The sequence below is a fragment of the Myodes glareolus genome, chromosome 5 (assembly GCF_982192425.1).
Source record: "Myodes glareolus chromosome 5, mMyoGla1.1, whole genome shotgun sequence".
In the NCBI taxonomy this organism is placed as follows: Eukaryota; Metazoa; Chordata; class Mammalia; order Rodentia; family Cricetidae; genus Myodes; species Myodes glareolus.
Window position 1 is genome coordinate 14,010,550 of NC_142030.1, and position 20,885 is coordinate 14,031,434.

A 20,885-nucleotide genomic window follows, 5' to 3' on the forward strand; every position below is an offset into this window, starting at 1 on the left:
GAATACTGATGTTGCCATTTATGAGTTATGTGATTGGAGGGGACAGGTCATTAGCCTTTCTAAGATGCAGCTTCTGCCCTTGTTTAAAAAAGGAAGAGGAAGAGGAGGAGGAGTGGAGATAAACAGATGATTCAGTGGTAAGAGCTCTTGCTGCCTTCGCAGAAGATCTGAGCGCAGGTTCCAGGACCAATGCTTGAAGCTCACAGAGGCCTATAACTTCAGCCTCAGAAAACCCAACAGCCTCTTCTGGGCACCCCAACACATGTGACATACACTCACACAGACACATCCATATATGTGTGTGTGTGTGTGTGTGTGTGTGTGTGTGTATGAACAGTGCTAGCTGACCTACCTTATGCAGGTAACTGTGATGACTAAAATTACTAATATTTATAAAGTAGCTAATAAAGCACCTGGCACATAGCAAGCACCCAATAAATATAAGCTACTGTGCTACTGCCGTGGTGCCTGATGGCCCTGGGACGCCTCTGGCTGGCCCTGTCACAAAGTACCAGAGCTCTAGGAGCTCATCATGAAGTAAGAGCCAATGCACTTCCTTCTGTAATATGAAGCCAGGGGGATAAGAAAACACCACAGCTTACACCGTGTGTTCTGAACTTATCAACAGCTGACCTTTCACCTGCTGTACCCCCTAATCCTGCTCATGACACCCACTTCCAGAAGACCTAAGAAAGACAGAAGTCCACTCACACCTAGGCTAGAAGACAAGCAAGAGTGACAGGCACCATGCAGTCCTCCGTTTCCTAGAGCTTTGCTAAGGGGTCAAGTGGGGTCAGCTTGGCTCCAGCTCCCTCAGGATGCACTTGGCCCATCGGTAACTCCTTCATCCTTAGCAGACTCCAGAGTCCCTCTTCTCAATCTCCTCAAAGGATGAACTGAATGCTGGAGCTTTGAGAAGAACCAGCACCATCTGTACTGAAGTTTGGCAGTGGAAGACAATTATAAATTGTTGAGACACAATGAATTCAAGACTGAAGAACAGTACTGATACAGGCTTTTAAATTATCCTTGATGATGAAGTATGTACCTGTCCATAGCCTAGCACTAAGACAGAGAAAAGAAACTGAAAATTCAAATGTGATATATTTAACTAGCACCTAGAAAAAACACCAATAAAAGATGTGAAATTCCTATATAAAAAACCATAAAGTGCGGGGCAGTGGTGGAGCACACCTTTAATCTCAGCACTCAGGAGGCAGAGGCAGGCAATCTCTGTGAGTTCGAGGTCAGCCTGGTCTACAAGAGCTAGTTCTAGGACAGCTAAGACAGAGAAACCTTGTCTTGTAAAACCAAAGGAAAAAAAGAAGAGAAAGAAAACCATAAAGCATCATTAAGAAAAAGAGGGGAGGAGCAGAGTTAGGACCACTAAGATGGCTCGAGAGATGAATATGTTTGCCTCGGAACCCTCAGAAAGGTGGAAGAGGAGAATCAATTCATACAAGCTGTCCTCTGACCTCCACATGCACACCTTAGCATGTATATGCCCCTTCCCTATAAAACAATAAATAAAAGAAAAATAGATGTCCATGGAACACACCCCTGAAATCCCAGCCCTGGGAGCATAACCTTACAGTAATACTCAGTCAAAAAACAATAAAGAAGAGAAATGAAAAAGAAAAACAAAAGGGGAAGGAGAGCTATAAAAGCAGAGAAATATTCCATCTTCTTTTTTGGAGGAAGGAGGTTGAGACAGGGTTTTCTGTGTAGCCCTGGCTGTCCTAGAACTTACTCTGTAGATCAGGCTGGCCTCGAACTCAGATGTGTCTGCCTCTGCCTCTCTAGTGCTGGGTTTAAGGGTGTACACCACCACCAGGGTGGCTTTCCATGTTCTGAAATAAAGATTCAACATTACAAAGAAACTTGTTTACCCCAAATTGATCTACAGGTTTATTGCAACCACAATAAAATCTAAGCATGTTTTTGTGATGATTAACAAGATGATTTTATATTTTATATAAAACACAAATGCTAAAAATAGCCAAGATGATCTTAAAGGAAAAGAGACTCCCTCACTACCAGGTGTGAGTCAGGAGGGTACTTTGTCAGTGACCACAGCTATACACAGCACACCTGTGAAGCTCATTTAGAAACCTGCTCAGTGCATGCTGTCCTTTTGTTTATCATAACGTCTGCACTTGAAAGGTATGGGGGAAAGAGGGCTTTTTTTTTCCTTTAAAAAACTATGGTATGTTCAGCTGGGCACCCATGTAGAAAAGCAATAGAATGAGTTTCCTATCTTACACCTGTCAAAAAATTAGTCCACAAAGGCTGCAGAAACAGAAGGACAAATGCTGAACCTAGAGGACAATGTAGTAGAGTATCCACGTCCTTGAGGACAGGATGGCTTCTAAAGTAGAACATAAAAAGCACAAACCGGTTGGGCAGTGGTGGTGCGCGCCTTTAATCCCAGCACTCAGGAGGCAGAGGCAGCCAGATCTCTGAGTTCCAGGCCAGCCTGGTCTACAGAGTGAGTTCTAGGACAGCTAGGAATACACAAAAAGCCCCATCTCAAAAAACCAAAGGCGGCTGGGGGGGGGGGGGGTGTTCCATCAAGACACCATTAAAAGTGAAAGCAAATCACACTATAGGAGAAGAAATCTACAAAAGGATTCAAAACCAGAATATACAAAGAATTCCACAATTCAGGGCTGGGGGTGTAGTTCAGTCTCATCTAGCATGCAGTAAGTTCTGGGTTCCATCCCAGCACCACAAAAAACCAGAAGTGGTGGCTCACATCTGTAATTACAGCACTATACTCCTAGTAGTCAAGAAGTAGAGGCAGGAGGATCAGGAATTCAAAGTTATCCTCAGCTACACTGGAAGTTCAAGACCAACATGGGCTACATAAGACCTTGCTTAAAAAAAAAATTACACAACTCGGGCTAGAGAGATGGTTCCTGTTCAGAGCATGACTGCTCGTCTAGATGACATGCACTCAGTCCCAGTACTGACATGTCGGCTGTCTATAACTTCAGCTCTAGGCGATCCAACACCTCTTCTGCCCTTTGTGGATACCAAGTACGTATGTGGTGCACTCATGAAGACAAGCACTCATATGTGCAAAATAAGAATAACATTTTTAAAATTCCATAAAATAATAAAAATCAGTAAGGTAACAGTTTTTAAAGGGGAGGAGTAAGGACTGGTTATGGTGACACCCTTTTAAACCCAGCACTTGGGAGGCAGGGGTCCAAGGGTCTCTGTGAATTCATGGCATAGACTATAAATCGAGCTCTAAGCTAGCCAGGGATAAATAGTGAAATTCAGTTTCAAAAAAATAAATAAAAAATAAAAATAGGAAAAGAAAAAAAAAGGCAGGGATGGGTAGTAAAAAAAAAAGATTTCACAAGAGAAAATGAGAATGTGCTAAAAGCAAAGCAAGCATATATGCATATGTGTACGTAGTCAACACCAGTCCTAAGGGAAATGCACACTAAAATTACAACTATTTACTACCAGCATCTGGGTACTGTTCTATTTCACAGCCTGGGAGATGGCTGCATACATATTCACTTGAAGAAAAAAAGCCAAGTTGTACACTTAAGGATTTATATACTCCTCTCTATATATGGTACTTTAATTAAAATCATTACTAAAAAAGACAGAGACTTACTACTTCAAAGAAATGTGATGTGTGGGCCTTGTTTGGATCTTGTTTCATACAAGCCAACTGTTTAAAAGAATTATGGCCGTTGGGGGAATTCTGAACACTAACTGCACATTTGATGATAATCAAGGGGCTATTAACTGTTTATGTGTCATAATGGTGCTACGGCAATGGTTTCTTTTTTTGCTTTTGACAGTACTGGGAATTGAACCTACAGCTTCCAGCATTCTACAAAATCAGGCTACTCAGGAGGCTGAAGCAGAAGGATCTTAAGTTCAAGGCTTGACTGGGTCACAGAGTAAATTCAGGGTCAGTATGTGCACACTGGAGAGACCCTGTCTCAAAATGAAAAGTAAAGCATGCTGAGGGATAGATCTCGGTGGTGGATCCTTCCCTGGCGTGTGCAAGACTCTAACCCAGCACTGGGGAAGCAGAAGCAGAGGCAGCTCTGATTCTGCGGTTTGAGGACAGCCCGGTCTACATAGCAAGTTGCAGACCAGCCAGGGCTATGTAGTGTTAGCCTGTCTCAAAAGGGAAAACAAAAACAAAACAATAACAATAACAAAACCCAATTCAGGTTTTAATAAATAATAATAAAAAATAAATAACACCTTTATTTTCTGCACTCTGGAGGCAGAGGCAGGCAGATCTATGAGTGCGAGGCTAGCTTGGTCTACAGAGTGAGCTCCAGGGCTACGCAAAGAAACCCTGTCTTGAAAAGCAAAACAAAGCAAAACAAAACAAAGAAAAGAAAGAAAGAAAAGAAAGAGCATTTTGGGGACTTGAGAGATCATTCACAGTTAAGAGTACTAGTTGATCTTGTAGAGAACCAGGATTTGGTTCCCAGCACCCACAAGGCAGTTCACAATTGCCTATAACTTCAGTTCTATGGGATTATACATTGTTTTTATGGGTACTACACACACACAGAGTACACACACATACTTTCACGCAAACGCTCATACACATAAACTAAATATTTTTAAATGCATCTTCACTCTCACCCATTTTCAGAATGTCTGAAATAGAAAGCATAAACCAAGCTGCACATGGATCTGCACAGCAGTGGCACAGTGACTACTCTTAGAGGGCGAATCCAGTTGTAACAGAAAGACCACCGACCCTGTGCTGCTTACGATTTGACGATTTGTTTGTTTCTGATAACCTGACACAGCTAGACAGTCACAAGAACAACCTCAACTGAGAAAATGTCCCCATCGGGCTGAACTGTAGGCAAGCTTACTCAGTGTGTTTTCTTGTTTGATGATTGATGTGGAAGGGCCCAGCCTTCTGTGGGCAGTGCTACCCCTGGGCAAACAGCCCTAAGATATATAAGAAAGCAAACTGAGCAAGTCAGGGGGAGCAAGTCAGTAAACAGTGTTCCTATGCCCTTTGCTCCGATTCCTGCCTTGAGTTCCTGCTCAGCCTTCCCTTAATAATGGGCTGAGGGCTGTAAGATGAACTAAGTTCTCTCTTCCTTGAGTTGTTTTTGGTCATGGTCTTTACCATAGTAATAAAAAACCAAACTAAGACAGTTACCTTCTTTGGGGTATGCACCATTCTAAGAGCTCTGAGCACCCACAGCTTCCGGAACTGACCTAGCCTACACATTGCGACTACACACCAAACTTAGACTAAGTAGCTTCATCTCAGACAAGTGAACCTCCTCCGCAAGCCGACCTGGCCAAGGTGCTAACAGAACAAGTATGAGCAGGGGGGTGGGGGGGTTGGAGGGGCACACCTTTAATTCCAGCACTCCACTCTGGAGGCAGAGGTATGTGGATCTCTGAATTCAAGGCCAGCCTGGTCTACAGAGCTGAGTTCTAGGGCTACAGAGACAAACCCCTTGGAGGGAGGGAAGGAGGGAGGGAGGGAGGGAGGGAGGGAGGGAGGGAGAGAGGGACGAAGGAAGGAAGGAAGGAAGGAAGGAAGGAAGGAAGGAAGGAAGGAAGGAAGGAAGGAAGGAAGGAAGAGAAAACAAGTATGAGTTCCTCAATGAATCTAGTCTGACTTGTTTGCAACTCCAGAATCCTACGTTGAAACACGAGGTCTAGAGACAGATGCAAACACAAAACAGACTTGATAGGGGCCTCCTGATTTAGTGTTTCTCAGGAAGACTTCAGCTGTAAGAGCTTTCCTACTTACAGGGAAGAGGAATTTCTTCCTGCTTTCATTTGTCACTTTCTGGTGTCCTGAGTTGGTTGAGTCAACGGGTTACACCTGGCTTCTTGTATAGTCTCTGCCAGGCAGAACAGCTGCATTCCAACCAGGATTCCTTGGAGAAGTGAGCTGCATTTCCAAAAAGGCACCTCAGGCGCCCCGTGGCAGTGTTTGAAGGAAAAAAATCCTTGTACTGTCGCTCAGTGGTCACCTTATTTATTTAAGCAGTCTGGCAAAATGGTATGGGCATCGAAGGCTTCAAATACACAAAAACAGCCAGGCACAAAAATTTATAGGGCTTACTCCTTCCTTTCCTTTTTTCCTATTCTACCAGCAGCTAGCTCTGAAAAGTAGCATATTGTGGGGTTGAGTACCCTACTCTGCCATACACAAGCTGTGTGGCCTCAAATCTTCTGGGCTTCAGTTTTCACCTGTAAAATGGGGCCAATTTTATTTCATAAGGCTGATGGGAAAAGCAAAATAGAATATATGTAAGCTGCTTAGAACAATGCCTGGCCAATAGTGTTGGTGTTTAACCTTATTTAATTACTATGGAAGCTTTGTTGTAGACATCTTCCATCACAGGAAACAAAGGCTAAAATGAAAGCAGGGACTGGCACGATGGCTCAGGGGATAACGGCACTTGCTGCCAAGCCTGAGGACCTGAGTTTGATCCCCAGAACCCACATGGTAGGAGAGAGCTGGCTCCAAAGTTGTCGTTAACCTCCACCAAGTACAATGGCCCCATCACACACAAATAAACAAAACACGCTGCTAAAAAAGAGCAGAGCCTGCAGACACCAGGAAACAAGAATGGTGTTGTTCCAATTCTGGCTAAACCTTACCAACACATTTATTCCTATGCCATAGTATTTGACAATAACCTAACATTAGAAGCAGACATTATAAGGGCTCAAAGGAGTATCAGGAAACTAGGCATTCTCACCTTTCAGAAATGCATATAGAAAGTCTGTGTTCAGAAGAAGCAACTCCCATCATTGTTAAATAGGATCTGTAAGCCCTAGTCTAACCTAGCCCCAAGAAGGGCCCAGCTATGGTCTGTTGTCATTCACTGGCATTATGGCCTCTCTCCCTCATTAAAAAAAAAAAAAAAAAAAGACCCAGAAAGATTAAGATAGGAAACCCATGCAAAGCACTCAGAACTATGTCTCATGCAGGGGATTCTCATTCTACAGCCGAGGATGACTCTGTGCCTCTCGCCCTCTCGGCCTCGAGCTCCCAAATGCAAGGACTAGACCAGTGTCACAGAAATGGCTTGATGACCTCTCATTCAACAAACTATCTCTTTTAATTTAGGCTATTCCATTTCACATTTGCCTATATGTTTAATATTATTAAAGAGCACACTTAATATTGAAGAGCATGGTTCTAATATTTCATTTGGTGCTGGGATTGAACTCAAGGCCTTATACATGCTGGACCACTGACTTACAGCGCCAGCAACCATCTTACATTTTTAAAATTTAATCTCATATGTGTGAATGCTTTGCTCCACATATGTATGCCTGGTACCCTCAGAGTTCAGGAAAGGGAGTCAGACACCCAGGAACTGCAGTTACAGGTATCTGTGAACCACCACATGGGTGCTGGGAAAGGAACCAAATTCCTTTGTAAGAACAAGTGCTCTAAACCCCTGAGCCAACCCTCCAGACCCTTACATTATTTTAAAATAAAAATAATGAACCAGAAAGTCTAGATATCCTTTCAATGTTTTCAAAGGTTTTTTTTTTTTGAGACAGGTCTCATTAGGTAGCCTACCAAACTAGTCTCTGACTCACAGAGATCCTCCTGCCTCTGCCTCCCAAGTGCAGGGACTAAGATGTGAGCCACCACTGCGCCATCCAACTTTTAAAAACTTTATAAACAACTACTTACTTCAAAATTTTCAATTTTAAATATCTACTAGTTTAGTATCTCTATACAAACTGTGTATACATATTTTTAATGACCAGAATTTGTTATAATTGTCCCATAATTATTTATGAGGTATGATAATGCCAGGAAGATAAAGATACATCTGAGCTACGAATAAGGAAAGTTGCCCAAAGGACCTGTTGTCTAAGAATCTACGCAGGGACTCCCAGGGCAATTAATTATTTATCTACTTTTCAAAGTTAATAAATAGAAATGTCCTTCTGCTCTTTATCCCCAAGATAAATTTAGCCACATGTGATGGTGTGTGTCTATGACAATGTGTATGTGGGAGGCAGCAGCCTGAGGATATAGGAGAGTCGGGTTATGGAGAGGAGGTTCTTAAAAACAAATACAGAATACACAACACTGCTTTATCTATCAATCTATCATGTTTTTATTAGGATTAACTTCTCATATTCTGATTGTTTTTGAGTATTCTTTAAAAAAAACTAGTTGTTGGGTTTTGGATTTTGTTTGTTTTTTCGAAACAGAGTTTCTCTGTGTAGCCCTGGCTGTCCTGGAACTTGCTCTGTAGACCAGGATGGCCTCGAACCCACATAAACCTACAAGGATGTAGTAACAATTATAAAACTACTCCAAGCCATCCCTCAGAGCTGTGTGGTAGGGAATAATTACTTTGTTAGTGTAGTTCATATCCTTCAGAAAACTTCCCTAGACATTACTGTTTATAGCAAATGGCTCTCAACAGCTGGAGACAACTACTGAGGAAAAGGCTACTTCTCTCGGGGACAAAGGTGGATGCATGCTCACTTGTGAGTTCCCAATCAGGTGGACACACCTGGTGTCCTCAGCCCCTGCTTACTAACTGCTCACTGCATGGACGGAGGTTTGCAGAGAGGAGGGACATAAGCAAGGGCTGGAGAGCCGCACATGGACAGGGGACGAACCAGCTTAGTGACTGGACCCTCCTCCTCTCACAAAGGCTGACATGAAGTGTGACAGACAGACTGCCTGCATGTGGCTGCACACGACCATGGCTGAATGGCAGAACTGGGTAGGAAAGGGGCTCAAGTCCTTAGCTCAATAATAAAGTTATCTGATATCTTTGTACTTAGTGCCCTCGAATCCTTAAATGATGGAAGGTTTAAATTTATCTTGAAACATTTTAACTTTTTTTTGTGTGTTTGCCTTTTCCAATCTCATTCACCCATCCACCAACTCCATCACACAAACTGATAGGGATTATTAGTTACTTTAAAAAAATGACACTGTGGGCTGAGGAGTTGGCCCAGTGGTTAAGAGCCAACTGGTTAAGAGTCCTCTTCCAGAGGACCCAGGGTCAGTTCCCAGCACCCACACAGCAGCTCCTAACTATCTCTAACTCCAGTTCCAGGAGATCTGACACCCTCACACAGATATATGATGCGGGAGAATTGTCTGTATTCTGTCAATCATATTTTAATAAAACACTGATTGGTCAGGCAGGCAGTATAGGTGGGAAAACCAGACAGGAAGTAGAGGTGATGCAATGAGAACAGGAGAATTCTGGGAAGCAGAGAAGTTCCTCTGCCATTCCTGTGCAGACCACCGAAGAGGCAACATGTAAGCTGTCACACTGAGAAAGGTACTGAGCCCGTGTGGCTAACATAGATCAGAATAATGGGTTAAGATAAGTCATAAGAACTAATAAGTAGCCTGACCAAATGGGCCAATCAGTTTATAACCTTATGGAGTCCTGTGTGTGATTTTCTTTGTTGCTTGCCGGCTGTTGGGGTACCAGGAGGGACAGAAACCCCAACAAGCCGGCCCTCATGTTACAGATATATATGCAGGCAAAAACACTTATACACATGAAATAAAGATAAATGTAAAACAATGACGTGTGTGAAGGGCAGTGAAGACAAAGGGCTTCTGCAGTCAGGAACTGACCAAGTCCTCGGGCTCCAGGATGCTCCCACATTCACCCCTGACTCTCCCCGCCCACCCCAGTCTGACCAGTCGGCCTTGCCATTGTACAGGTGTGTGCTGCTGCGTGCCTGGGATTCCTGCACTCAGGAAGGGGAGGCAGGGACAGGAGTTCTATGCTAGACCCGGCTTCTGTACGCCAAACAGAAGTTACTCTACTTCCAACTCCAAAACTTAAATCTTGAAAGAAATATAATTATTACCAGTTTTACCAACATCTGTGAAAATTTACTTTTGTGTCTTATTATAAATACCTACATATTCAAAACATCTCAGCTTTCAAAGCTTTTATATTGTTTTAGTTTTAAGAATGAGAAATGCTGCCTTGGAATACAGCAGTTATTTGTCATTTCTGTCTCCTGAGTTGCTTTCTGGCCAATCAGGACTGATACAGACGGGTTTGTTGTCATTTTCTTTCATACTTTTGGTTTTTTTCAAACAGGATCCTGGCTGTTCTAGAACTCACTATGCAGATCAAGCTGATATTAAACTCACAGAGATTCTACTCTGTGCTACTAAGTGCTGGGATTAAAGGCGTACACCACCACCCATCGACTGTTTTTCAAACTCTTCAGATAAAAAAAAATTTAGGTTTATTTATTTATTTTCCCTTTAAATGTGTATGAATGTTTTGTCTGAATGAATGTATGTGCATCATGGGCATGCCTGTTGGGTCCCCTGGAACTAGGGTTACAGATGCTTCGGGCGTTTGGAATCAAACTTGGGTCTTCAGCAAGAGCACAAAGTGTTCTGCTGAGCCATCTCTCCAACCCTCAAACCTTTCTGGGAAAATAAATGCATTTATTTTACACGCATCCATCACTGAAACAAAAGGTTCACAAAATAACCACCTCACCTCAGGTGATTTACTTGTATATTTATGCTTGTATAATTTTCTACTTTACTTGGCTCAGCACATTGATTTCACAAATGGTTTGAAAAGCACTGCAGTAAGATGAGTACACACATATTCCTACCTGGAAGTATTCATGTATTTGCTGGAAGTCTCAAATACACACAGCCCCTCGACAACCTCAAGACTTGGAATGGCCTTAGTGTGAATTAATTCAGTAACCTACTGTGTAGCAGATTCTGTAGCATCCCTTACAGGGCGACACACCCCAAAGCTTTTGCTTTCCAGGGGCAGGAGCAAAGCTCAGAGACAGAACACAGCTTACACAAACGAAGTCCTTGCTTCCCTATCACTACCAAACAAACAGGACAAGAAGCTACCTTTCATTTGGTACTTACCATTATATAGAGTCCCATACAAAAGTGCAGAAGTTAATCAAGCACCTAAACAAACATGTAACTTTTTCCTGAGGGATAATTTGGACTTAATCCTAGACACAGCTTAGTCTTTTGTAGGAGAATAGAAAGAGAAAGCCAGGAGACAAGAGGTCTCAAAAAGGTCCCCTTAGTGACCTCAAGGAGTGTCAATGAATGAGACTATATGCAGTCTTTAGTATTGGGGAGAACCAATAGGTCATACTCACAGTAAAGGCTGGAAGTCAGGAGGAACTGCTCCACAAAGGAGGCTCAAAAGGAGCTGAGTCTTGACAGAGAAGCTCCATACAATCAGACTGCCAGAGAAGACGGGAGGTCTTCAGAAGAAACAAGGCCAGCACATTCAGTGACAGTGAAGAAGGGTTCACAGAGATGGCAAGAGATAAAACCTTTCTATAAATAATATGCACAGTGTACAATATGTAGCACATAATTTATGAGGTAACTAAAAATAAAATAAAAATAAGAAGCTTTTAAGAAGAGAGTTAGCCAAAAAGAAAGACTGAGATAAGACCGGATCTATCTATGGAAAGCATAGATCTTTAAACCCTGTGGGTAACATGATGTTATTCAAGGTTTGTGAATGTGCAGAGTAGTATTTCAAAATTATTCATGGGTAAGTGGTGCTAAAATCTTTCTCTGAAAAGGCCCAGAGTTTAGACAACACGCTTCCAACCTCTATTTTACTATAAATAAAAATGTGTACATATATATGAACTTCAGAAATTCAAACATTCTTAGAAGTTTTGGTTCCCCAAAAGGAACAAAAGCCAAGATATACATATTGAATGTCGGTGGCAATGAGATCCTATTCATTGTTCCTTTCATCCTGTTCCTTTTGTTACTGAGTGTGAGCCTAGTCTGGTGTTAAATGGTTCTTCTCGTTATAAAACCTATAGATTTTAATTAAACTAGGCTGCAGACCTGGTCCATCTTCATGATTACTACTAGATTACTATAAACCATTTTGCACAACGCAAATTTTGCCTAAACAAAAACAACCTGTATGATAATGAGATTTCTGAAGGTACTGTACAAGACTCTGTGAAGGCATCAACTACCTAGAAATTCTGGCTCTGCTGGATATACCTACCGTCTGTGCCCTCTGAACCTCAGCTAGAACGAAGGTCTGTCTCAGGTGAAGACAAACGCGGTATGAGTCACCTTGCAATTACGGCTGACACCTGAAAGCATATTTAAAGCATGAGAAACACTGGAAGACTCGGCCCTGGTAGCTTCCTGTCTCTCTTCCCTGTCTCAGGATGAATAGAGCTCAGGATTCTTGACAAATCATAGGATAATTTTTATTGCACTTCTAACTTGAAAAGGGCTGCCTCCAAAGGCCTCAAAATTACCGAGCTGTGAGTACTGTAAATTTTAGGAACATAGGATGTATTGCTCGAGGCTGGGTTTTTTTTTTTTTTTTTGTTTTGTTTTGTTTTGTTTTTCCTCCCAAAGGGAAGTCACCGAGGATTTGCTAAACTTCAGAGAAAACATTTGTACGTAGCAGGTCTACATGCCACCACCCATATACATGTAACTGATGAGGGAGGGGGTCCTGCGGACCATTCAGCTCAGTTCTCTGTTGCTGTATTTCTCCAACCAAGAAAGCCGCATACAGCACTGGAACAGTGAAACACAGGCCACTTGAAAATGTCAAGCCAGGATCTGCATCAATGCCTGAATCCTCCCTGTCTGAGAAGGCGCAGGAACCAGGACTAAGGCATCTGGGCGAACGCTTAAAAGAAAAACAGAACAAAAACAGTAAAACTCCCCAGTAAAGTGCCTCCATTCCTCTACACACCCTCAGTCTTTGTAACTTCTTGCCCCACCAGACAGGCAGTGACAGACGACTTCGCCTTCTCGGGGTGGAGCACAGTCTCCTCGGCTCGTCACCTCCCCTGTCCTTTGGTGACACGGGTACAAGTGTGTGTAGTGCTTGGCTGAGGGAAGTTCAAGTGTTTCCGCCCTAAAACGAGGCAGTTGTTAATCCTGGGTGCAGAGCCTGAAGCCAGGGGACAAGGGCCTAGCACACCCTTGTGCTTGAAGTTGCAGTTGCAAAAGCAGGCCGCCGGCCGGCCACACCCTGGCCCGTGCCAGTGCGTCTGCGGTCCCCTGCAGGCCAGCTGGTCGCTCCTCTCGGGGTCACTCCGGGTGCGCGGCGGGGACACGAACTCTACCTCCCACCCCGCAGGGCCTCGGAGGTTGGCTGCGAACTCATTGCGGGCCGAGCTCGCACGCCAGGCCCGGGTAGCAGGGCGGCCCTCGCACAACTGGGCCAGGTCGTGCTGGGTCACATCCCACCCGGGGCCGGACCCCCGGCGGCCCTCACCTTCACCCCCACGGCCTTACCCCGGCTGCCGGACACACACGTGCTGGGTGACAGCCCCCTATAGGTTCCATACCTGCTGCCGGAAGTGAGCGAGGAGGGCAGTATAGGCATTTCCTGTGACGCCAGCGCCCGGACTCCATTAGGCAGCAGCTGGGGGAAGAATCAACACACCAGGGAGCGGAGCGGCACGGACCGAGCACCGAGGCGGCTGCTGCCTCCGCCGCCGCCGCCTTCGCCGCTGCCGCCGGGGTTCCAGCTTCGGGCCCGCGCCCCCCAGTGCCCGCGAGTCCCCGGGCCGCGCCGCGAGCGCCTCCGGAGGGGGGGGGAAGGGCCCGGTCCTCCTTCTCCCCCTCCTCCCGCCCCACCGACCCCCGCCGCGCCCCGCCGGCCTCCCACCACGGCCTCTCTCGGCGAGGAAACTCTGGCCTCCGCTTCCTCCTCCTCCGACTCGGACGCCGGCGGAGCCTCCCCGCCCCCGCGGAAGAAGCCCCGAGCCTCGGCGGCGGAGGGAGCAGGAGAGCCCGGGGCCTCGGCCGGCCGAGCAGGCCTCCCCCCCCCGCCCTCGCCCTCGCCGGCCGCCGCCTCCTCCTCCGTGGTGGTGGTGGTGGGACTGCCTCCGGCCGCCCCCGCCGCCCCTCAGCGGAGCAGCGGCCACAGCCTGGTCAGTGGCGGCAGCATGCAGGCCAACGGGGCGGGAGGAGGCGGCGGCGGGGGCGGCGGGGGCCAGGGCCAGACCCCGGAGCTCGCCTGCCTGTCGGCGCAGAACGGGGAGTCGTCCCCCTCGGCGACGTCCGCGGGGGACCTGGCCCACGCCAACGGGCTCCTGCCTGCCGCCCCCTCCGCCGCTGGCAACAATAGCAACAGCCTGAGTGTCAATAACGGGGTTCCCGGCGGGGCCGCCGCGGCCTCCGCCACCGCCGCCGCCCTGGCCACCCCCGAGCTGGGCAGCAGCCTCAAGAAGAAGAAGCGGCTCTCGCAGTCCGATGAGGATGTCATTAGGCTCATAGGACAGCACCTCAATGGCTTAGGGCTCAAGTAAGTGTCCGTCCGACAACCAGTGAGGGCCAGGCCGGGCCGAGCCGCCGGGAGGGTTGTGGGGGGCCCCGGGGCCCAGTGCGCAGGAGGCCGCGGACAGACAGCCCCGGGAGGAACGGAAGGGAGGTCGAGGGAAACGAATCGGCTTAGTGTCGTGAGACCAGCCGGACCGTCGGGGCTAGGGAGGGGTGGTGGAAGCCCAGAGCGACCCCTCCCCTCGCACCTCCAGAGCTAGGTCGTCGGTCCGAGGAGGCGGACACCGAGGGTGTTTATGCTGGGGGAGGGGTGGATCAGAGCGGTGGAAATAATGAACCTTGGAGGATTTGTTTTTCAAGTGTGTCTCAGAGGCATCTTTGTGGGACACCTCCCCACCCCCACCCCTGACCGACAACAGCCCAGGCAAACTACCAATCAGGAAGGACAGTCGCCTACAAGTGTTTATGGGAACTAAGGGGCTGGGGTAATTTGGAAATAGACTGTCAGAGTAAATCTGATGGGAATAATGAAGAAAGATACGAGTTAAAAGTCATGCCGAGGCTGTGTGTACTGAAGGCCTAGCACTAGTGAAATCCCACTTCCAAACCAAGAAGATTGCCTCTGAAAAAGTGATGTCTGGTCTGGTGAATCATTTGTTTTCAAACACAGTTTGGGTGGCATTTAACTTTGGGTGAAGATAGGCAGGGGGTTTAACCAAAACTCACTGTTTTGTACACACACAAAAGAAAAACTAAGGGAGTTGAAGTAGGGTTGGTGGGAGTGTCCTGGAGCTGAATGAAGGTGCCAGAGCCAGAAGGAGCTGATGGGAGTAAACACACAGCAGTTTCCTAGCCCCAAAGGGAAATTTAAAATAAACTCTTAGGCTGAAGTGCCGGGATTGTTGCTGTTGGGTGTGTGTGTGTGGATGTGTGCACATGCATGTACTTCTTGGAAAATGGGGAGAACTGCTCTTACTCAGAGGGACAGAAGTATTTTAATTCTCATGCTGAGCATTGATTGCACTGTTGAGCTGAAAAATGAGGAGCACTAAAAAAAACCACATAAGTAAAGCCATGAACACAAATACATGGCTGCTGAATGAAGGTTCTTAGATGCCAAAGTATCTGGTAAATGAAACCTCATTTGATGAGTAAGCTCCCAAAGAAAAATCTAGAAAGATTTCACTTTATTCCCTAAAGGAAAAGGGTAAGCGTGAAAATAAATCTCGTGAATGCTAACAGAACATATTACTGAGGGAAGCTGCAAGCTGACAGCAGCAGGCGGAAATAACCCGTGACTGTTTGGAATCTACACCATAGTAAATTGGCTATTTTTAGTGTGGAGAGAAAGGAAATGGTTTCTGATGCTAGATTTGTTTTAATTTTAAAGATTGACCTAGCAGAATTTCCATACAAGCAAAATATCTGGAAGGAAAGCTCTACCTAACACAGGCCATCTGTCACCTTGCATTTTATCTTTCGAAATGCTGTGCCATAGATAGTTTCTGGATCCTACTTTTTATTTGACCAGTTGGTTAGAGAACATTTTTAGAAATTGTATACTCCTTTAAACTTCTGAAGCATTAGATGGCAGAAGTAGGAAGAACTTCATTATGGTTTCAAGAAAGGTTTTCAACTTTAAATGTAGGTGGCATTTGAAATCGTTTACTTAACCAAGTGTTTCAAAGCTTTTTTTCCTTCTTCATGAAGTTGTAGATACTAGTGTATTAGGAAGCATGAATCCCTAAAGTTGGTCAGGTCTTTTTTACACTGTATCTCTCCTGCAGCCAGACTGTTGATCTCCTCATGCAAGAGTCAGGATGTCGTTTAGAACATCCTTCTGCTACCAAATTCCGAAATCATGTCATGGAAGGAGACTGGGATAAGGTAACGTAGGGCACATAGAGCTGTGTGACTGCTGCTAAAATTATGTATTTGGTGGAAATGTTGTGACAGTTTTGTTTTTCTTTATGCCAATTTTTGCAGGCAGAAAATGACCTGAATGAACTAAAGCCTTTAGTGCATTCTCCTCATGCGATTGTGGTAAGAGGCGCACTTGAAATCTCTCAAACCTTGTTGGGAATAATTGTGGTAAATACACTTTTGTTCTTAGTTTCACATTTATGCTTATTTTAGGTTATTGATAACTATAGGCATCTGATCTTAAGAGGCTTGAAAGTAAATTTTATATAATTTATAAATAAGGATGAGTTGTTTATGGTTGTAAGCTATGAACTTTAAATGTTTTATGTCATACTTAGTAAATGTGTCATTTGAAACTGTAATTTAAGCTCTAAAAACTTAAACATCTTCCTGCTTTTAGTGCTGTTAATAGGAGCCTTATATTGTTAGGATCAAGGATAAATTATACTTTTATATCATTCAAAATACTGAATATGCTTGAAGAGAAAATGTTTGGGTATGTGTATACCATACAGCCTGAAGAAGCTGGTACATTATTTTTTTGAACATTGAAATTACATAGTTAAGCCAAATTATTACTGTTGTTGTGCTCCCCATTTTCTTTTTTTCAAGTTATATGAATTGATAAGTGCCAGAGTCTGCATAATATGTGCCACTTTGAGGAGTTTAGGTGCAAGTTTGACTATTGGGCCCTGCTGGCCGCCCTTATTTCCTTGTCAAAATCAGCTTAGTAGTTTACCCTGTTAACCTTCATTAGCCTTTATTTGTTTGGTTTGGTTTGGTTTCTCATGCTGATGGGTTTTAATTCTTTAGGAAGGGATACATTTTTGTTTGTTTTTTAAGCACTAGTGATTGGAAAGCATGAAAAATCAGCTGCTGGCTTATAAACTTCTAGCTGATTCATTTATTGTCAAAAGCGGTTTCCTGTCTGCTAGGGGAGGGGAGAGAAGGAGAATAGGAAGTGGGATAGAGGTGTAGTAGTTTGTTAACTATTAGTGACCATTAGTATTTTGGTTCTTTTTTTTTTTTTTTTTAAATTGGGTCAAACATTAACTTTTTTTTACCTTTGTCTATAAACTGAATAGAGCTGTGGTTTTTTTTTTAAATCTTTTTTAAAAAATCTTATTACAAAATAGTTTCAAATTCTCCATATAATTCTGTACAATAATATAATCTTAGAAAGTGGACTTCAGGAAAATTAAATGTCTAAAGAAGTACAATAAAGGTATAGTAAATTCATGGTTCTGGTCTTTCAATCAATACCCAAAGTATTAAAAAATTTAAATGAGTATAAAGTCAAATGATTTAACTAAGAAATAAACAATTCCATAGGATAATTTAAAAATAAAAATGAACTAAAGTTAGCATCCATATTTGAAGGAATTCAATTTTTCCAGGAAATAGAGTATTCTCAATTGGTATGTCTGGGGCTTAAAACCTGAGTATATTTTAATTGAGCAGTTTTTCACAAATTTTTGGCTCAGTCTGAATGAGCAAAAACAAAGAAAATAAAATGGCCAAAATAAGAATTGAAGTTTATTGGTGACTATAAAGAAATTTTATTTGTGGAGTATTTTGATGTGATTTTTTTTTTACAGTATGCTTTCATTTTTTTAAGTTTATCCAAATTGTATCTGTACTCTAATAGTAAAATTTTAATGATTCACTTCCTTTAAAATTTTATTTGTAGTAATTTGAGACTTGGATTTAGATTATTCATTAGAAACTTCAATAGAAGCAACAAGTATTTTGGAAAAAGGTAGTTATAGATAATAAGGAGGAATCCTTTCTTTTTACAGCCTGTTCAGTCTGTAGAACATTCTAGGATCTAATAAAAGATGAAGATTAAATCTCTGGCTGAGCCTCACACCATCAAACTGTTTAGGTATTTATACAAAGCAAGGGTCCCACTTTTGTCTCCCGTAAGCATTGATGAATCAATTGCTTTAAGAGATACAGTTCAACATTTTTTGAAGCCATTCTTTACCTTTCTAATATCATTTATTTCTTCCTGATTTTATTGCTAGAAGATCATCATATAAGTTGAAATTGTAGTATCTTAGACACCAACCTTGTGGGTTTTTAACATAATTACTTAATTATCTACTCAGACCCTTGATGACAGCACAGTCTCAGAGTGCACACGATTGCTGTTCCCAGTAGTGGGGACTAAGGCCAGAGCCTGGCTGGGTTAGCTGGTGCCCTGCCACTCAGCTGCATCCCTGCCCTGAAGACAGTTTGAACACTTATTGATCTAGTTGACGTCCCTCACTTTCCCCCTACACTTTAAAATGGTTTCTAGTCAAATGATACTCAGAATAGCACATGTTGTGGGGTTTTTGGATGCTAAAGTCATGAATCAACATTTTTCAGTTTGAGTTGATAATGCCATGTCTGAGAATCTAGGTAGGCATTTGAGACCAACAACAGAAAATTGCAATATGTTTACAAAGTCTCATTCTTTTGTTTTTTAATGTAATAGAAATAATTTTATCAAAAAGGACAAATATGGACTTGACAAAAATTAACTCGTAAAGTCAAATAAGAGTTCTGAGATCCTTACTGTAAATATAATTTCTCCTTTCCTTGGAATCAGGACTTAATAGCAAAATTTGCTTATAACATTATTTTAGTATTAAAGCCATCGCAAAATTAGGAGATTGCCTTCAGTAACTAGGCTCCATGGATACTATTATTTCAAAGTTTTTCTTCAGTGTTGAAATTCATTCTGACAATGTGGGAAAAGAGCAGTGGTTCAGATACTGGGTAAGGTGTGGGGAAGGGTCCAAGAAGAGATTTCAGCTTCAGGTTTTTATTAGATTCTAAAAGAAAGAAAAGAAAACATTGCTGGGACTGAAGTCATTGAAATAGTCTGGTAGAGGTCTAACTTCCACCCAGGAGGGCGTTATTTCCTCGTCCTGCTTCTCGCCCTCTGGCTTCTTTCGGAAGTTTCCATCTTTATAAAAGAGAGGAAAGAAGACCCCTGTCTAAGCAAGACTCAGTATTGCCTGATTTTTAACTTTCTCAGGGATCAACATTGTTTATGCATTAAAAGATCTTTATTTTCTTGAGATTATATTAATTTTGAGCTTTAAATTTGGGAAGGTAAAATATGCTTTTATTGTCACCGTGTGTCAGCTACTTGAGCTGAGGTTCAGATGGGTAACCCTTTTCCTCAAGCTCTCCAGCTGTGACTGTCTAGCAGCGTATCAGTCGCAGTGTTCCAGCCAAGCTTTAGTACCCATTGAGGGTGTTCATTGTCTTAGATAGATGAAATGACTCATAAAAAATGTTCTTGTATTGCTTTTATAGCATTCTCTGTATATACAGGAATATGAGTTTGTATTGTCTTTGCTCAAAGGTTTAGTCTGCCTTCTTTTTTTTTTCTCCTGCCCCATCTTTGCCCATAGAACACACTAATATGTTCTGCCAGGGTCTTGGTGAGAAAGTAAGGGAGAAATAGCATTGGGCGCTGCCACTCTGTCCATTGGATCGAGGGAGGGAGAGGTTAGCAATGTCCCTGTACACACTGGGTTGAGGGAGGGAGAGGGTATGGGGCCTTGTGATTAATAGTAAATGAACAAGACTTGCCTGGAATTAAAAGGAAAAAATGTTTTCAAATTCCCAATTACTGAGAAACTTTAGTGAGGAAATGAAATCCATACCGACTAGTTGAATGTGACATCGTTTAAGTTTGACTTAGAAATACGATAAATTAATGAACCCAACAGAGTTGATAGCATAGAAGCTTCGTTTTGTAAAATTAAATGGTTTTTTCAGAAGGTGAAGACAATAGCCTAATAACTTCACATATAGAGCCCAATTCCCCCCATTTTAAGACTTTTAAATTTAATTTTGGGACTTTTGTCACATGAAAGTGTTTTTACTTGGCTTATAAAAATAATCTTAAGTGGACCTATACAGTGTACTTTTCAAATATCTTGCTGACTAGTCTGCTTCTGAAACCAGCTAGCCTAGCCTTATGTGTAAAATTGGTAAGTGCAGTTTTCCTAGTTACAGGAATATGTCTCAGTTTCTAAAGTTTGTTGTTGGGTTTTGTTTTTGTCTTACCTAAAGCTTTAAGATTAGATTATCAAACAGGAGTAACAGGTCTCACAGCAGATACATTTAAATAGTTGTCCTGCTCTATATAAGAGGGTTTAAGTAAACTGTTGTATTGAGTCACAGTAAGAATAAGCCAATAGTTTATATCTTATACTACTTTTTAAAAAAGTTTTAGTTTTTACTTATGTTTCTCTTATGTGCATTGGTATTCTGTCTACATGTGTGTCTATGTGAGGGTGTCTGATCTCCTGGAGCTAGAGTCATAGACAGTTGTGAACTTCACGTGGGTGTTGGGATCAGAACCTGGGTCCTCTGGAAGGACATCCAATCTCTCCAACCCCGTTATAGATATTATTTAATATAAAATCAAAGCAATTCATCACACTCTTAATTCTGTTGCTACAGGATAATTTACTTTTTTTTTAAATGGACATTAGATCTACATTCAGTGGAGCTTCTAAATGTGATAGACATTTTTGTCATTATGATTGCTGACGCACGAGTAACAAATATGAGCGGGTCCTCCAATCAGTGGTCCTCAGTTACGCTTCAAGTTTAGAAGACATTATAGATAGAATAGTTCATAGATAAACTGCTTGCCTAGTGGAAAAACTGCTAG

General features: G+C 43.1%; 2 protein-coding genes across 3 annotated transcripts in view; one reads left to right on the forward strand and one right to left on the reverse strand.

Moving 5' to 3' along the window:
* Positions 1–12,215: 12,215 nt before the first annotated feature.
* Positions 12,216–13,946, reverse strand: LOC146894817 (uncharacterized). Its single transcript, XM_087905998.1, has 3 exons — positions 13,921–13,946; positions 13,342–13,763; positions 12,216–12,674 (listed from the first exon to the last, which is right to left on the reverse strand). Exons 1-3 carry the CDS (start codon positions 13,944–13,946, stop codon positions 12,655–12,657), a joined length of 468 nt encoding a protein of 155 aa, XP_087762124.1. The 3' UTR covers positions 12,216–12,654.
* Wdr26 (WD repeat domain 26) overlaps positions 13,598–20,885 on the forward strand; it is a 46,650-nt gene continuing 39,362 nt past the window's right edge. Inside the window, exons 1-3 of one of the 2 annotated variants that reach the window (XM_048439566.3) lie at positions 13,598–14,303; positions 16,066–16,165; positions 16,265–16,369. In XM_048439566.3, coding sequence (XP_048295523.2) covers positions 13,945–14,303; positions 16,066–16,165; positions 16,265–16,369 — 564 coding nt within the window. In that variant the 5' untranslated portion in view covers positions 13,598–13,944. The remainder of the gene's footprint in view (positions 14,304–16,065; positions 16,166–16,264; positions 16,370–20,885) is intronic. The other variant, XM_048439569.3, reaches the window with a different exon arrangement.